General features: G+C 38.7%; 1 protein-coding gene across 4 annotated transcripts in view; it reads left to right on the forward strand.

The window, feature by feature from the left end:
• Positions 1-16,852, forward strand: part of SPAG9 (sperm associated antigen 9) — a 161,932-nt gene that overhangs the window by 61,480 nt on the left and 83,600 nt on the right. For all 4 annotated transcript variants that reach the window (XM_055407539.2, XM_055407540.2, XM_055407541.2 and 1 more), the window contains exon 3: positions 7,992-8,062. In XM_055407539.2, coding sequence (XP_055263514.1) covers positions 7,992-8,062 — 71 coding nt within the window. The remainder of the gene's footprint in view (positions 1-7,991; positions 8,063-16,852) is intronic.

Below are 16,852 nucleotides of genomic sequence, written 5' to 3' on the forward strand. Positions count from 1 at the left end.
AATTTCCCTTGGTATCTCTAATTTTCTCAAAGAGATCTCTAATCTTTCCCATTCTATTGTTTTCCTCTATTTCTTTGCATTTATCACTAGGAAGGCTTTTTTTTTAATCTCTCCTTGCTATTCTTTGGAACTGTGCATTCAAATAGGTATATCTTTCCTTTTCTCCTTTGCCTTTAGTTTCTCTTCTCTTCTCAGCTATTTATAAGGCCTCAGACAACCATTTTGCCTTTTTGCATTTCTTTTTCTTGGGGATGGTCTTGATCCCTGCCCCCCTGTACAATGTCACGAACCTCCGTCCATAGTTCTTCAGGCACTCTATCAGATTTAATCCCTTGAATCTATTTGTCACTTCCTTAGTATAATCATAAGGGATTTGATTTAGGTCATACCTGAATGGTCTAGTGGTTTTCCCTACTTTCTTCAGTTTAAGTCTGAATTTGGCAATAAGGAGTTCATGATCTGAGCCATAGTCAGCTCCCAGTCTTGTTTTTGCTGACTGTATAGAGCTTCTCCATCTTTGGCTGCAAAGAATATAATCAATCTGATTTCAGTATTGACCATCTGTTGATGTCCATGTGTGGAGCTGTCTCTTGTGTTGTTGGAAGAGGGTGTTTGCTATGACCAGTGCATTCTCTTGGCAAAACTCTGTTAGCTTTTGTCCTGTTCATTCTGTACATCAAGGCTAAATTTGCCTGTTACTCCAGATATCTCTAGACTTCCTACTTTTGCATTCCAGTCCCCTATGATGAAAAGAACATCTTTTTTTGGTGTTAGTTCTAGAAAGTCGTATAGGTTCTTAGAACCGTTCAACTTCAGCTTCTTCAGTGTTAGTGGTCGGGGCATAGACTTGGATTACTGTGATATTTAATGATTTGCCTTGGAAACAAACAGAAATCATTCTGTCGTTTTTGAGATTGCATCCAAGTAATGCTTTCGGACTCTTTGAGGAACCAGAGATCAAATTGACAACATCCATTGGATCATCGAAAAAGCAAGAGAGTTCCAGAAAAACATCTACTTCTGCTTTATTGACTGTACCAAAGCTCTGACTGTGTGGATCACAACATACTGTGGAAAATTCTTCAAAAGATGGGATTACCAGACCACCTGAGCTGCCTCCTGAGAAATCTGTTTGCAGGTCAAGAAGCAATATTTAGAATTGGACCTGGAACAAAAGACTGGTTCCAAATCGGGAAAGTAGTACGTCAAGGCTATACATTGTCAGCCTGCTTATTTAACTTACGTGCAGAATACATCATGTGAAATGCTGGATGAAGCAGAAGCTGGAATCAAGATTACCAGGAGAAATATCAATAACCTCAGATATTCAGATGACACCACCCTTATGGCAGAAAATGAAGAACTAAAGAGCCACCTGATTAAAGTGAAAGAAAAGAGTGAAAAAGTTGGCTTAAAATTCAACATTCAGAAACTGAGATCATGGCATTTGGTCCCATCACTTCATGGCAAATAGAAGGGGAAACAGTAGAAACGGTGACAGACTTTATTTTGGGGGGGCTCCAAAATCACTACAGATGATGACTGCAGCCATGAAATTAAAAGACGCTTGCTCCTTGGAAGAAAAGTTATGACCAACCTAGACAGCATATTAAAAAGCAGAGACCTTACTTTGCCAACAAAGATCTGTCTAAACAAAGCTATGGTTTTTCCAGTAGTTATGTATGGATGTGAGAGTTGGACTATAAAGAAATCTGAGCACCAAAGAATTGATGCTTTTGAACTGTGGTGTTGGAGAAGACTCTTGAGAGTCCCTTGGTCATCAAGGAGATCCAACCAGTCCATCCTAAAGGAAATCAGTCCTGAATATTCATTGGAAGGAGTGATGCTGAAACTGAAACTCCTATACTTTGGCCGCTTGATGTGAAGAACAGAGTCATTGGAAACGCCCCTGATGCAGGGAAAAATTGAAGGAGGGAGGAGAAGGGGACAAGAGAGGATGAGATGGTTGGATGGCATCACCGACTCAATGGGCATGAGTTTGAGTAAACTCCAGGAGTTGGTGATGGACAGGGAGGCCTGTCGTGCTGTAGTCCACAGGGTCGCAAAGAGTCGGACACGACTGAATGACTGAACTGAACTGAATTAACACATTAGATTAGTTTTGGATTAATTTATGTGTTCATTTGAAGTTTGTATTCTTTTGCTTCTCTTTGTTTTCCTCAGTATCCTGTTTGTGAGATTCCCCCATGATGTGCCCAGCAATAATTTCTTCATTCTCATTATTGTATAGTACTCTAGTACATGAATATTTATACATTTTACAGTTGATGGATATTTGGCTTGATTCCATGTTGGAACGCAAATAGTGCTGCTCTGAGCATTGTTTTAAAATGCCTTTTGGTGGACACACTAGACATATATCATAGTAATAAGCTTGTTTTGTCATAAGAGTGGCAAATAATTCAACTTTATTAAATCTTGCCAAACATTTTTCAAATTGGGTGTACCAGTTTATACTCCCACCATCAGTGTATGAAAGTTATATATATATTTTAAAGTCTTTATTGAATTCATTACAATATTGCTTCTGCTTTCTGATTTTGGTTTTTGGCCAGGAGGCATGTGGGATCTTAGCTCCCTGACTGGGGTTTGAAACCCTCCCACGCACACCAATCCCCCCCTGCCGCCCACCCAGTCCCCTGCCTGCCGCAAGGCGAAATCCCAACCACCAGACCACCAGGGAAGTCTGTGTATGAAAGTTCCTTACCAGAACTTGTTCCTTACCAACACTTTTTATTTTAGCTCTTCTGACAGGTATATAGTGGTTTTTTGCTTTTTAATTTTATTCACTTATTTACTTATTTTTGGCTGTGCTGCCCGGCTTGTTGGGATCTTTGTTCCCTGACCAGGGTTCAAACTCAGGCGCTTGACAGTGAGAGTGCACAGTCCTAACCACTGAACTACCATGGCATTACCACATTTTGGTTTTGATATGTATTTGATTATGATTAATTAAGTTGGTTACATATTTTACGTGGCCATTTGATACTTTTGAATTGTAGTACCTGTGATTAGGTTCTTTCCAGAGGAGAGTGTTTTTTGTTTCAAGTAATTAAGGAACACTCTGGATACTTTTTTTTCCCCAAAGTGAAAATTTAAAGTAGATTCCAGTATATAAAACAAATTAAAAGAAGTACTTCTTGAGAGGCAGAATGCCATGATAAAAGAAGATTCTGGGCCTAGTCTCATCCATTAGGACTTGTAATTCTGCCATTTACTAGTTTTGTGAATTTGGGCAAGTTACTTAACCCCTATTTACTTCAGTTTTCTTATCCCTAAAATGAAATGCAATGAAGTTTCATCATAAAGTTAATGTCAGGGTCAAGTTAGCTTTTTAATATAAAGTACCTATGATAGTGCATGGTACATGACGAGTACTGTGTAATTTTGGCTGTTAATGGTGGAGGTTGATACAAATTTATTTATGAACTTACACAAAGTTAGTTGATGAGAATGAGGCTCTACTGTTGTGCCTAAATTTGAAATGAGGGTTATGGATGATCGGTTCCGTTCAGTCGCTCAATCGTGTCCGACTCTTTGCGACCCCATGGACTGTAGCACGCCAGGCTTCCCTGTCTATCACAAACTCCCAGAGCCTACTCAAATGTCTATTGCATCAGTGATGCCATTCAACCATCTCATCCTCTGTCGTCCCCTTCTCCTCTTTAATCCTTCCCAGCATCAGGCTCATTTCCAATGAGTCAGTTCTTCACAGGTGGCCAAAGTGTTGGAGCTTCAGCATTAGTCCTTCCAATGAATATTCAGGACTGATTTCCTTTAGGATGGATCAGTTGAATCTCCTTGATGTCCAAGGGACTCTCAAGAGTCTTCTCCAACACCACAGTTCAAAGCTATGAATTCTTTGGCGCTCAGCTTTCTTTATAGTCCAACTCTCACATCCATACATGACTACTGGAAAAACCATAGCTTTGACTAGTTGGACCTTTGCTGGTAAAGTAATGTCTCTGCTTTTTAATATGCTGTCTAGGTTTGTCATAGTTTTTCTTCCAAGGAGCAAGCATCTTCTAATTTCATGGCTGTGGTCACTATCTGCAGTGATTTTGGACCCCCAAAAAATAAAGTCTGTCACCGTTTCTGTTTCCACCATCTGTTCGCCATGAAGTGATGGGACCGGATGCCATGATCTTAGTTTTCTGAATGTTGAGTTTTAAGCCAATTTTTTCACTCTCCTCTTTCACTTTCATTAAGAGGCTCTTTAGTTCTTCTTTGGAGAAGGCAATGGCAAGCCACTCCAGTACTCTTGCCTAGAAAATCCCATGGATGGAGGAGCCTGGTAGGCTGCAGTCCATGGGGTCGCTACGAGTCAGACACGACTGAGAGACTTCACTGTCACTTTTCACTTTCACACATTGGAGAAGGAAATGGCAACCCACTCCAGTGTTCTTGCCTGGAGAATCCCAGGGACGGGGGAGCCTGGTAGGCTGCCGTCTGTGGGGTCACACAGAGTCGGACACGACTGAAGTGACTTAGCAGCAGCAGCAGCAGCAGTTCTTCTTTGCTTTCTGCCATAAGGGTGGTGTCATCTGTGTATCTGAGGTTATTGATATTTCTCCTGGCAATCTTGGACTTCCCTGGTGGCTCAGATGGTAAAGTGTCTGCCTACAATGTGGGAGACCCGGTTTTGACCCCTTGGTCAGGAAGATCCCCTGGAGAAGGAAATGGCAACCCACTCTAGTATTCTTGCCTGGAAAATCCCGTGGACAGAGAAGCCCGGTAGGTTACAGTCCATAGGGTTGCAAAGATTTGGACATGATTGAGCGACTTCTCTTTCTTTTCTTTTCCCAGCAATCTTGATTCCAGCTTGTGCTTCATCTGGCCCGGCATTTCGCATGATGTACTTTGTATATAAGTTAAATAAAGCAGGGTGACAGTATACAGCCTTGACGTACTCTTTTTCCGATTTGGAACCAGTCTGTTGTTCCATGTCCAGTTCTAACTGTTGCTTCTTGACCTGCATACAGGTATCTCAAGAGGCAGATCAGGTGGTCTGGTATTCCCATCTCTTTCAGAATTTTCCACAGTTTGTTGTGATACAGTCAAAGGCTTTGGTGTAGTCAATAAAGCAAATGTTTTTCTGGAACTCTTTTGCTTTTTCAGTGATCCAGCAGATGCTGGCAGTTTGATCTCTGGTTCCTCTGCCTTTTCTAAATCCAGCGTGAACATCTGAAAGTTCACAGTTCACGTACTGTTGAAGCCTGGCTTGGAGAATTTTGAGCATTACTTTACTAGTGTGTGAGATGAGTGCAATTGTGCAGTAGTTTGAACATTCTTTGGCATGCCTTTCTTTGAGATTGGAATGAAGACTGACCTTTTCCAGGCCTGTGGTCACTGCTGAGTTTTCCAAATTTGCTTGCATATTGAGTGCAGCAGTTTCATAGCATCATCTTTTAGCATTTGAAATAGCTCAGCTCGAATTCCATCACCTCCACTAGCTTTCTTGTGGTGATGCTACCTAATGTCCACTTGACTTCGCCTTCTAGGATTTCTGGCTCTAGGTGAGTGATCACACGATTGTGGTTATCTGGGTCATGAAGATCTTTTTTGTTTCTGTCAGGTCCATACCATTTTTGTCCTTTATTGTGCCCACCTTTGCATGAAATGTTCCCTTGGTATCTCTCATTTTCTTGAAGAGATCTCTAGTATTTCCCATTCTATTGTTTTCCTCTATTTCTTTGCATTGATCGCTGAGGAAGGCTTTCTTATCTATCCTTGCTATTCTTGGCAATTTTATTTTAGCCCCAGTCTCCAGGTTTTTGTTTTGGTTGCACAATTTGAGGAAAATTTTGATTCATATAGATGAGCAATTAAAAACACTTAAGGTTCACCCAGTAATTTTAGGATTATGCTTTTAGCACAATTTAATTGACAAAAAATAGTAGAAAATGTTTATATTGAAATTGTTACTAAATATAATATCTACATTTGGTTGGATTTATTGTTTTTAAATAAAAATCACAGAAGCTGCACTAAAACTTATTATGGCTTCAGTATCTGTTGTATTATCACAGAACAGCTGCCTTACAGATTTGCTTTTTATTGCTTTCAGCCACAGGATAAGATGAACAGCCCATGTCCTTAGGCCTTCTCTAGCTCGATAAAGTGTGACTTTATGGCTACTATAGTGTGTGTACTTATTGTTGCAAATTTAATGAGCCAACACATAGGCTTGACTCAATAAAGTGTGACTTTATGGCTACTATAGTGTGTGTACTTATTGTTGCAAATTTAATGAGCCAACACATAGGCTTGATTAGAAACAAACTGAAAGTCAGAGCTACACGTTTCCTAATTCATGGCATATTTTCAAGGTACTCAAATAAAGGTGAACAGTAGAGCTACACAAATAATAAACATGAGTTTACCAGTCAGCACAAGTTATGTGTTACGTGGTGTCTGGCATATTAATATTAGGCATATAAAAACATTCATGTATGTGCTGTTATAGTTCATAGTAGTTAACTCTTTGAGCCAGCTGACGCAGTCACCAGCTGTCTCTTATAAACAATCTTGCATGTTTGTAGCTGTCTGACCCTTATACCCGGAGAAGGCAATGGCAAGCCACTCCAGTACTATTGCCTAGAAAATCCCATGGATGGAGGAGACTGGTAGGCTGTAGTCCATGGGGTCGCTAAGGGTCGGACACGACTGAGCGACTTCATTTTCACTTTTCACTTTCACACATTGGAGAAGGAAATGGCAACCCACTCCAGTGTTCTTGCCCGGAGAATCCCAGGGACAGGGGAGCCTGGTGGGCTTACGTCTGTTGGGTCACACAGAGTCGGACACGACTGAAGTGACTTAGCAGCAGCAGCAGACCCTTATACCAAGAGAATGTTTCCAACTATGCTCATGCTTTCAAACAGACTAACGTGAGTTTCTTGACAAACTCCTTTAGCACCAGCTTTACTTCTCACCAGCTGACTGTCTCCCACTGCTTCTTAATCAGCATGAGCTCTTCCAAACTGGCCAGTCTCTCCTCTGCCTCACCAGCTCCACAGTTCCGTTCTCTGTGGTAGCAGTACCTGCCGCTACAGCCCCATTACTATCTATCCTGAGTACTGTAACTTCTTCCTCTTCCTGCTTGGATTCCATTTTCTCTCAGAATCATTCCTCTCTGATACCATTCTTTTCTCTGAAATCCTGTCCTGACACTGTGTATCTCGGGATCTAAAATTTATGTTTAAAATATCAAAGTTGTGCTCTATCTCACCCTACTGCCACTCACAAACTCCATCAGCAGAGGGAGCTAAATACAAGAAGATGTGTCCCTGAAATTAAGACCTGAAGCTAAAGAAAGTGTTTATAAAAATAGTAACATGTTCACATACTGCTCAGTAATGAAAAAGAGGTAGAATACTATTAGAAATCAGTGGTTTGGGGTTCAGTTCAGTTCAGTCATTCAGTCATGTCCCGACTCTTTGTGACCCCATGAATCACAGCATGCCAGGCCTCCCTGTCCATCACCAACTCCCGGAGTTTACCCAAACTCATGTCCATCGAATCCGTGATGCCATCCAGCCATCTCATCCTCTGTCGTCCCCTTCTCCTCCTGCCCCCAATCCCTCCCAGCATCAGGGTCTTTTCTAGTGAGTCAACAGTTGGGGTTAGGCTCAGGTTAAGACTTCTGTGAGGAGATTTGTATAATCTTTTTCAAAGAGGTAATTCTGTATCATGTTAAAAACCTACTTAGATAAGGATGTTTATTTCATAAGCATATTGGGAGAAGCAGTAAGATGTTTAGTCTTTTTAAAAATATTCTGTTTATTCCCTCTCCAAAAATTTTATTAGGGACATGAAGAAAGGTCACTAGCCTTGTGAAGAATTTCATATGGAGTAACGAGGCTTGAAGTTACCAAGGATTATGGATAACCCATTCCAAGTTTTAAAGATAGAATTTTCAAGTTAATTTTTTATTTGGTTTTGATTAAGTGTATGTATCTTAATTTCAGTTAGCAGACTTGAAGAAAGAGAAGCAGAACTGAAGAAAGAATATAATGCCTTGCATCAGAGACACACTGAGGTGGGTTTCTAGGTTGGTTCTTACCACACTAACATTGAGATAAAGAAATTAACCCTAGAAAATATGTTTTAATTTTTCTTTGAAAATCAGCCAGTATTATCCTTGGGGGTTATTTGTGAAGACTTTAAATTTCATGTAGCATTTGCTTAGTTACCAAATGCTGACTTTAATGTTTTTTATCTGGAGTTAACTTTTTATGTTATGAATAATGTAATTATTAAGGCATTTCCAATAGTTATGTTTTTGCCTGGTTGAGTAAAAACTTAACTTATCCATATTAAAAAGTATACGTGATACTAATACGAGAGGATTTTTATAACTTATTTTGATACCTGTTGGGAAACGGAGGATTGCTAAATTGTTGGTCAGCGTCTCTACATTTTTAATACAGTATAAAGTACTTAATTTGCATTAAGCTCATAACAAGTGGCAAACAAATTATAATGTCTTAAAATGACTCTAAAATAGGTTTTCTGCATGAAGTTTCAGTGTTTTAGATTAACAACTCCAGCACATAATCTCTTCAGAGCAAGTTAGAAAATGTGCTTGAGGGTTTTTTTAAACTCCTTTTTATGATTCTCTGTCAGCCTTTTCTGTGTTGCCTTTGTTTCTTTCCGTCTCCTTCATGTGAAAATTGAGAACTGGGGTTCACATACTTAAATAGAATTTCCATAGACACATGCGCTGTTACATGAAAAAATTAATTGCTCTTTCTCTTTCTAGTCCAATCTTTCCCATGATACAGATGGTTAGTCTTTAGCTTCCACTTTTCTTTCAGTATTGGGGGTGGTCTCTTATCCTGCCTCCGGTAGGGACCTATATTGTTGCTTTTAAGTAGTATAAAACCCCACTGCAGTCAGTTTCTTTTGTTTTTGAGAGTAATGTGCTTTTAACACATTCCACACCTTGTTGGAATTTCTTCCTGGCATGTGAGGTTTATTACTGTTTTAGCTAACATAGCCATGTACCAAGCATGACGTGTCACGGAATTGATATTGAGTTGTAAAGGATAAAGATTGGCCACAGAGCGCTGGAACCATAGAGCTCAGGGAAAACAGAAACAGCTTACACAGCAGCCTTTTCTGTATGAAAAAATAACCACATTTTAATAAGATGGTATTTGGTACATATTAAGACTGTTAAAAGGGAGAAGGCAATGGCAAGCCACTCCAGTACTCTTGCCTAGAAAATCCCATGGATGGAGGAGCCTGGTGGGCTGCAGTCCGTGGGGTCGCTAAGGGTCGGACACGACTGAGCGACTTCACTTTCACACACTGGAGAAGGAAATGGCAACCCACTCCAGTGTTCTTGCCTGGAGAATCCCAGGGACGGGGGAGCCTGGTGGGCTTCCGTCTATGGGGTCACACAGAGTCGGACACGACTGAAGTGACTTAGCAGCAGCAGCAGCAGCAGCAAGACTGTTAAAAAACAATTGGTTGTTAAAGGTTTATGGTTTGTTCTTTTCAAACCATTCATTTCATGCCCCAACAGTGCCCTGTACTGGTAGTTCTTATCAATGCTGATAATTACAAACATGTTTGGGGGAATAGGTTTAGGTGCCATAAATAATTGATAGTAATGAATAATGAATTATGTTTTTTTCAAGTGAAGATTTTAATTAACCTTTGTAATAATTGAGGATTGTTAAATTGAAATGTCTAAAATATATGCTGTCTTGAAAAAGTCATTGTAAAGTGAAACTTCATATTTTCTCTCATATATGTACATATTTTTTATATTTCTATTCCTTCAGAGAAGAACAGTCTAAAAGAAAAAAAGAAGGATCTCAGGAAAATCTTACATCCCAAGGCAGAGAGCTGGGCCTGTCGAATAACTGTGACAGATCTTACATGTAGCATTTTCAGAGGATCCCCTCGTTTAGTCATAAGCAGCTTCTGTCCTCTGATAGGCTCTCTGTATTTTGCTCTGCTTCAAGGAATGTTTATAAGACACAGATTTGGCTTCTTTAAAATGTGTTTGTGTGTTTATACATCTGTACTAGAAATATCATTCAATTAGCAATTATAAATTGCTATCCAATGCTAAAGAACCAGGTCCTTTAAAGGTAAATTTTGAAAACCTTCAGGGAAAGGAAGTCTGAAGGGTTTAATCTTTCCACTGTTACTTCTAACTCAGTAACCTTTTTTATAGGTAAAAAGTTGTTTAGACAGCACTTTTATCAAACACGTTGTTTGCTGCTTAAGGGAAATCTCAGGCTCGTTTCGTAATATGAATAACTGCTCTCTAATCAAATTCAAAATTTTATACACATTACTGAATTTGCTTAAAAGGACAGTGGAGGAAATATACATACTCATTAATCACCAAAAACTTGAACCCTTGTATTACTCCAGGGAGTGTTTTAATGCATTCTCATCTTATCCTCTGAGCAAACTCTTTTATCACCCACTCCCATTTTACAAACTGAAGCTTAAAAGAGAATATGGAGTGATTTGTCCCAAATGCTATACTAGTATGTGACTGGATTTGAATCTAGCTCTTTCTGATTCCTTTTTCCTGAATTTTCGGTGCTTTTAAGTTATGAAACGCATGGATGTTAAATGCACTAGAAGATTTTCTGTCTGTTTCATGGTGTCTGAACCATTTTAAGAATTGTGGCCTTGTAGATATACCTACTGAGCTGCATATGGAGAGATTAAAGGCCAACAGAATTAAAGGATTCATGCTATTTGTCTCCAAAACCTCTTTTTTGCCTTGTTTTTCTAATAACTATTCTCTTGTATTTCAGTTTTAGCCAAAGCTAAATCAGCCTCTGCTGTGAAGATTTCCCTAGGTGGGAGGGGATTTGGGATGTTCCAAACAATGTGCTTGGGATCCTTCTCCTTGACTCCAACTACTTGTTGCTGAATTGACTCCTGAATATGTGTGAATTAATATGCATACCTGAGGAAACTGAGCGTTGCCGTTCTGAGATCAGGAGGGATGGGTTTGGTGAATCCAAAATAGGTTATTTAGAATACATTCTGTTTTACTTTTGTACCTCTCTTTTCTGCCATGCAGCATTCATTGCCCAATACTTGGTTTTTTGGTTTTTTTTTAGTAAAAAACCAGAGTTACTCTGTGAAGCCCTGTAATTAAAATTTAAATTTTTATGTATAATTTATTTTATCTATTTTTTGTGCTTAATACAGAATATAGTGCTTATATAGAATATACTTCAGACATCAGGAAATGTCTTAGAATGTGGGGTTTTCTTGTGGGTGTGAGGGAAAAAGGACAATGAGCTTATTGCCTGCCTCCAGAATTGACTGAAACGGCACCTAGATATACCATGAGTCTTATAATGCTTAACTGCTCTGATGACTGAGTCAGATGGATCTGAGTTCTGGCCACAAAGCCAACTAGCTACTGACAGTTAGAACACCGTTAATCATTAACTGGAGAAGGAAATGGTAACCTACTACAGTATTCTTGCATGGAGAATCCCATGGACGGAGAAGCCTGGTAGGCTATAGTCCATGGGGTCGCAAAGAGTCGGACACGACTGAGCGACTGAACTGAATCGAACTGAATCATTAACTAGCTGGTCAAATTGGACAAGTTGTTTTAACCTCCTTAAAATGGAGTTTATTTATAAAATCATATTATTGTTGTGAGTACTAATTGAAACAATAGCTCTACACGCATTAGCTGATTTATAGATGGTGATCAATAAATATTAGCAGCCATTTTGTTGTTGTTTTGTCCTATTAAGTGCTAGTTTAATTGGGTTAAAATCAGTTTCATTGTGTAGACCATTTTGGAATGTTAGAATACTGTATCTTCAGTTACTTGGGATCACTTTTTTGATTGGGAATTGGTTTGGAATTCAATATCTAAATTAAAAAATTTTAAATTTATTTAAGACAGGAGTCAATCTGTAGAACGGACTATTTGGGGTAGAACCAATTCTGTATCGTTGCATTTTATTTAATCTTTTTATTTTTCGATATTGAATAAATAGATTATTATAGAAGCAATTTAGGAGGGATTTCTATTCATTCCAATCCCTAAAGGAACTTAGTCTTTGAATGAATCAAATTTATATGATTACTTTCCATTATAAAAGAATTCAATTTAGATTTTCTAAAATCTTTTGAAAATTTAAATTGATATATTTGGTCCAACCATCACTTTGTTACGCTAGTCTCATTTAAAGTCTCTTCCTCACTTGAAGTTTTCCTGATACTTGAAGGAAGCAACTCAGCATTTCTGCCTCACTGACACAAAAACACAAAAATTGTATTTCTGCAGAACTGTTGGAAAAGAGAAAATATTTAAACTTAAAATTATGTAAATTTAAAAGCTTTTAAAAATGCTTTCATATATATATCTGTGTGATTATTCATTTTTCTTTGCCTGATACACTTCTTATTTGGACTAATTTTAACTTGGGGAACAGCCTGGTTGATTCTTTTATGTTTGATTTGATGAAATTACCCATCTTAATCCATGCATCAGACTTCTTGTTTATCTGAAGTAAAGAACACTTTCAAATTTATTTATATACGCCTTAATTTTTGTATATGCTTCCATGCCAAGTATAAATTTCACAACATACTTATTATTTATTTGGCTATACTGTACAGCTGTGGGATCTCACTTAGTTCCTCAACCAGGGATTGAATCCGGGCCACAGCAGTGAAACATGGAGTCCTAACCACTAGACCACCAGGGAATTCCTGGCAAAAGCATAACGTCTTAAAAATAAAGTTTTTTAAACTTGTTTAAATTTTTTTTCAGTTGCTATCCTTTTTATATTGCTACAGTGCATATTTTAAGTTATTTGAGGTTGAAACCTCTCTTCATGCAGCTAAAGGTTAGCAACTTACAAAGCTATTCCATGCTGTAATTTTAAGAATTCTAGGAATATTCTCCTTTTCTTGCCTACTCTTGATATTTACATTTCTTTAAATTGTGGGAATGTAAGTTGATGTAGCCACTGTGGAAAACAGTATGGGGGTTCCTTGAAAGCTAAAAATAGAATTATCTTATGATCTAGCAATCCCACTTCTGGGAATATATTCAGACAAAGCTGTAATTCAAAAAGATACATGCACTCCTATGTTTATAGCAGCACTAGTCACAATAGCCATAGTATGAACAATATGAGAAGGCAAAAAGATGTGACACTGGAAGATGTACTCTCCAGGTTGGTAGGTGCTTACTATGCTACTGAAGGAGAGTGGAGAAATAGCTCCAGAAATAGTGAAGAGTCTGAGCCAAAGCAAAAACAGAATCCAGTTGTGGATATGACTGGTGATGGAAGTAAAATCCGATGCTGTAAAGAACAATATTGCATAGGAACCTGGAATGTTAGGTCCATGAATCAAGGCAAATTGGAAGTGGTCAAACAGGAGATGGCAAGAGTGAACATTGACATTTTAAGAATCAGTGAACTAAAATGGGTCATGCTGGGCGAATTTCAGTCAGATGACCATTATATCTACTACTGTGGGCAAGAATCACTTAGAAGAAATGGAGTGGCTCTCATAGTCAACAAAAGAGTCTAAAATACAGTACTTGGGTACAGTCTCAAAAATGACAGAATATTCTGTTTCCAAGGCAAACCATTCAATATCACAGTAATCCAAGTCTTTGCCTCAACCACTAATGCCAAAGAAGCTGAACGGTTCTATGAAGACCTACAAGACCTTCTAGAACTAACACCCAAAAAAGATGTCTTTTTCATCACTGGGGATTGGAATGCAAAAGTAGGAAGTCTAGAGATACCTGGAGTAACAGGCAATTTTGGACTTGGAGTACAAAATGAAGCAGGGCAAAGGCTAACACAGAGTTTTGCCAAGAGAATGCACTGGTCATAGCAAATACCCTCTTGCAACAATACAAAAGATGACTCTACACATAGACATCACCAGATGGTCAACACTGAAATCAGATTAATTATATTCTTTGCAGCCAAAAGTGGAGAAACTCTTTACAGTCAGCAAAAACAAGACCAGGAGCTGACTGTGGCTCAAATGATGAACTCCTTATTGCCAAATTCAGACCTAAATTGAAGAAAGTAGGGAAAACCACTAGACCTTTCAGGTATGACCTAAATCAAATTCCTTATGATTATACAGTGGAAATGACAAATAGATTCAAGGGATTAGATTTGACAGAGTGCCTGAAGAACTATGGATGGATGTTCGTAACATTGTACAGGAAGCAGTGATCAAGACCATCCCCAAGAAAAAGGCAAAATGGTTGTCTGAGGAGGCCTTAAAAATAGCTGAGAAAGGAAGAGAAACTAAAGGCAAAGGAGAAAAGGAAAGATATACCCATTTGAATGCAGAGTTCCAAAGAATAGAAAGGAGATGTAAGAAAGCTTTCCTAAGTGATCAATGCAAAGAAATAGAGGAAAACAATAGAATGGGAAAGACTAGAGGTCTTTCAAGAAAATTAGAGATAATAAGGGAACATTTCATGCAAAGAAGGGCACAATAAAGGACAGAAATGGTATAGACCTGACAGAAGCAGAAGATATTAAGATGACATGGCAAGAATACACAAAAGAGCTATACATAAAAGAATACACAGGAACTATACAAAAAAGATCTTCATGACCCAGATAACTACAATGGTGTGATCACTCAACCTAGAGCCAGACATCCTGGAGTGTGAAGTCAAGTGGCCCTTAGGAAACATCACTGCGAACAAAGCTAGTGGAGGTGATGGAATTCTAGTTGAGCTATTTTAAATCCTAAAAGATGATGCTGCAAAAGTACTGCACTCAGTATGCCAGCAAATTTGGAAAACTCAGCAGTGGTCACCACTAGAAAAGGTCAGTTTTCATTCCATTCCCAAAGAAAGGCAATGTTCAAACTAAATGTTCAAAATGTTCAAGCTACCACACAATTGCACTCATCTCACATGCTAGCAAAGTACTGCTCAAAATTCTCCAAGCTAAGCTTCAACGCTATGTGATCCAAGAACTTCCAGATGTTTAAGCTGTATTTAGAAAAGGCAGAGGAACCAGATATCAAATTGCCAGTATCCATTGGATCATAGAAACAGCAAGAGAATTCCAGAAAAGAATCTACTTCTGCTTCATTGACTACGCTAAAGCCTTTGACTGTGTTGATCACAACAAACTATGGAAAATTCTTCAAGAGATGGGAATACCAGATCACCTTACCTGCCTCCTGAGAAACCTGTATGCAGATCAAGAAGCAGCAGTTAGAATCGGACATGGAACAACGAACTGGTTCCCAATTTGGAAAAGAGTTCGTCAAGGCTGTATATTGTCACCCTTCTTATTAGACTTATATGCAGAGTACATCATGAGAAATTCTGGACTGGATGAAGCACAGGTTGGAATCATGATTTCTGGGGAAAATATCAACAACCTCAGTTAAACAGATGACACCACCCTTATGGCAGAAAGTGGAGAGGAACTGATGAAAGTGAAAGAGGAGAATGAGTGAAAAAGCTGCCTTAAAACCAACATTCTAAAAACTAAGATCATGGCATCTGGATCCATCATGTCATGGCAAATAGAGAAACAATGGAAACAGTGGCAGATTTTCTTTTCTTGGTCTCCACAATCATTGTGGATGTTAACTGCAGCCATGAAAATAAAAATGCTTGCTCCTTGGGAAAAAAGCTGTGACAAACCTAGACAGCATATGAAAAAGCAGAGACATTACTTTTCCGACAAAAGTCCGTCCAGTCAAAGCTATGTTTTTTCCAGTAGTCATGTATGGATGTGAGGGCTGGACCATAGAGAAAGCTGAACACTGAAGAATAAATGCTTTTGAACAGTGGTGTTGGAGAAGACTCTTGAGAGTCCCTTGAACAGCAGTCAATCCTAAAGGAAATCAGTCCTGAATATTCATTGGAAGGACTGATGCTGAAGCTGAAGCTCCAATACTTTGGCCACATGTTGCAAAGAACTGACTCTTTGGAAAAGACCCAGATGCTGGGAACAATTGAAGGCAGGAGGAGAGGGGGACGACAGAGGACGAGATGGTTGGATGGCATCACTGATTTGATGGCCATGAGTTTGAGCAAGCTCTGGGAGTTGGTGATGGACAGGGAAGCCTGGCGTGTTTCAGTCCATTGGGTCTCAAAGAGTCAGACAGTACTGAGTGACTAAACTGAACTGAAATTGCTAACATAACTTTTCGTATTCATTTTTTTCTTATTCAAATCACATCAATATCTAGCAAAGGCATTTTTATTTTATGACTGAAATTGTTGCATTTTACATGTTTTAATACCAGGTTTCAGTCTCTTAAAAGTGGAACTATATCAAGAATCAAACCAGGGACTTTCCTTTTGGTCCAGTGACTAAGACTCCATGCTCCCAATACTGCAGTGGGCCTGAATTCGATCTCTGGTCAGGGAACTAGACCCCACATGCTAAAACTAAGACCGAGTGCAGCCAAAAAAAAAAAGAATCAAATCAGACTGTAGAATTTCTTGACAGGTTTTACACTTGATATTCTTGAAGTTTTCACTGCCATATTCAGCTGTGTCTTATGGTTCCTTATTAAAGAGTTAATGTGCTCTGATTTTTCATTTGTTTCAATTTGCTGCCATTTTTATATGATTATATTAAGTAATGATTCAGTAAGTTAGCAGTCTAACATAGGAGCGAATATTTTAGCATTCTTTGAACTAAATCTGTAGCAAAAATAAATAAATATCTTGGTATTAAATTGACAATTATCTTTACTCAAGTTTCAAGTTAATTTCTTTGTTGCTTCCCACTTTAGCAATGGATTTCTCAAGTATCATCTGTCCCCTTTAATCAGTAATCTCTTGTCAGTTCCTTCCCAATGT

The sequence above is a fragment of the Moschus berezovskii genome, chromosome 20, assembly GCF_049115385.1.
Source record: "Moschus berezovskii isolate FMDL1 chromosome 20, NW_MosBer_1.0, whole genome shotgun sequence".
Taxonomy (NCBI): Eukaryota; Metazoa; Chordata; class Mammalia; order Artiodactyla; family Moschidae; genus Moschus; species Moschus berezovskii.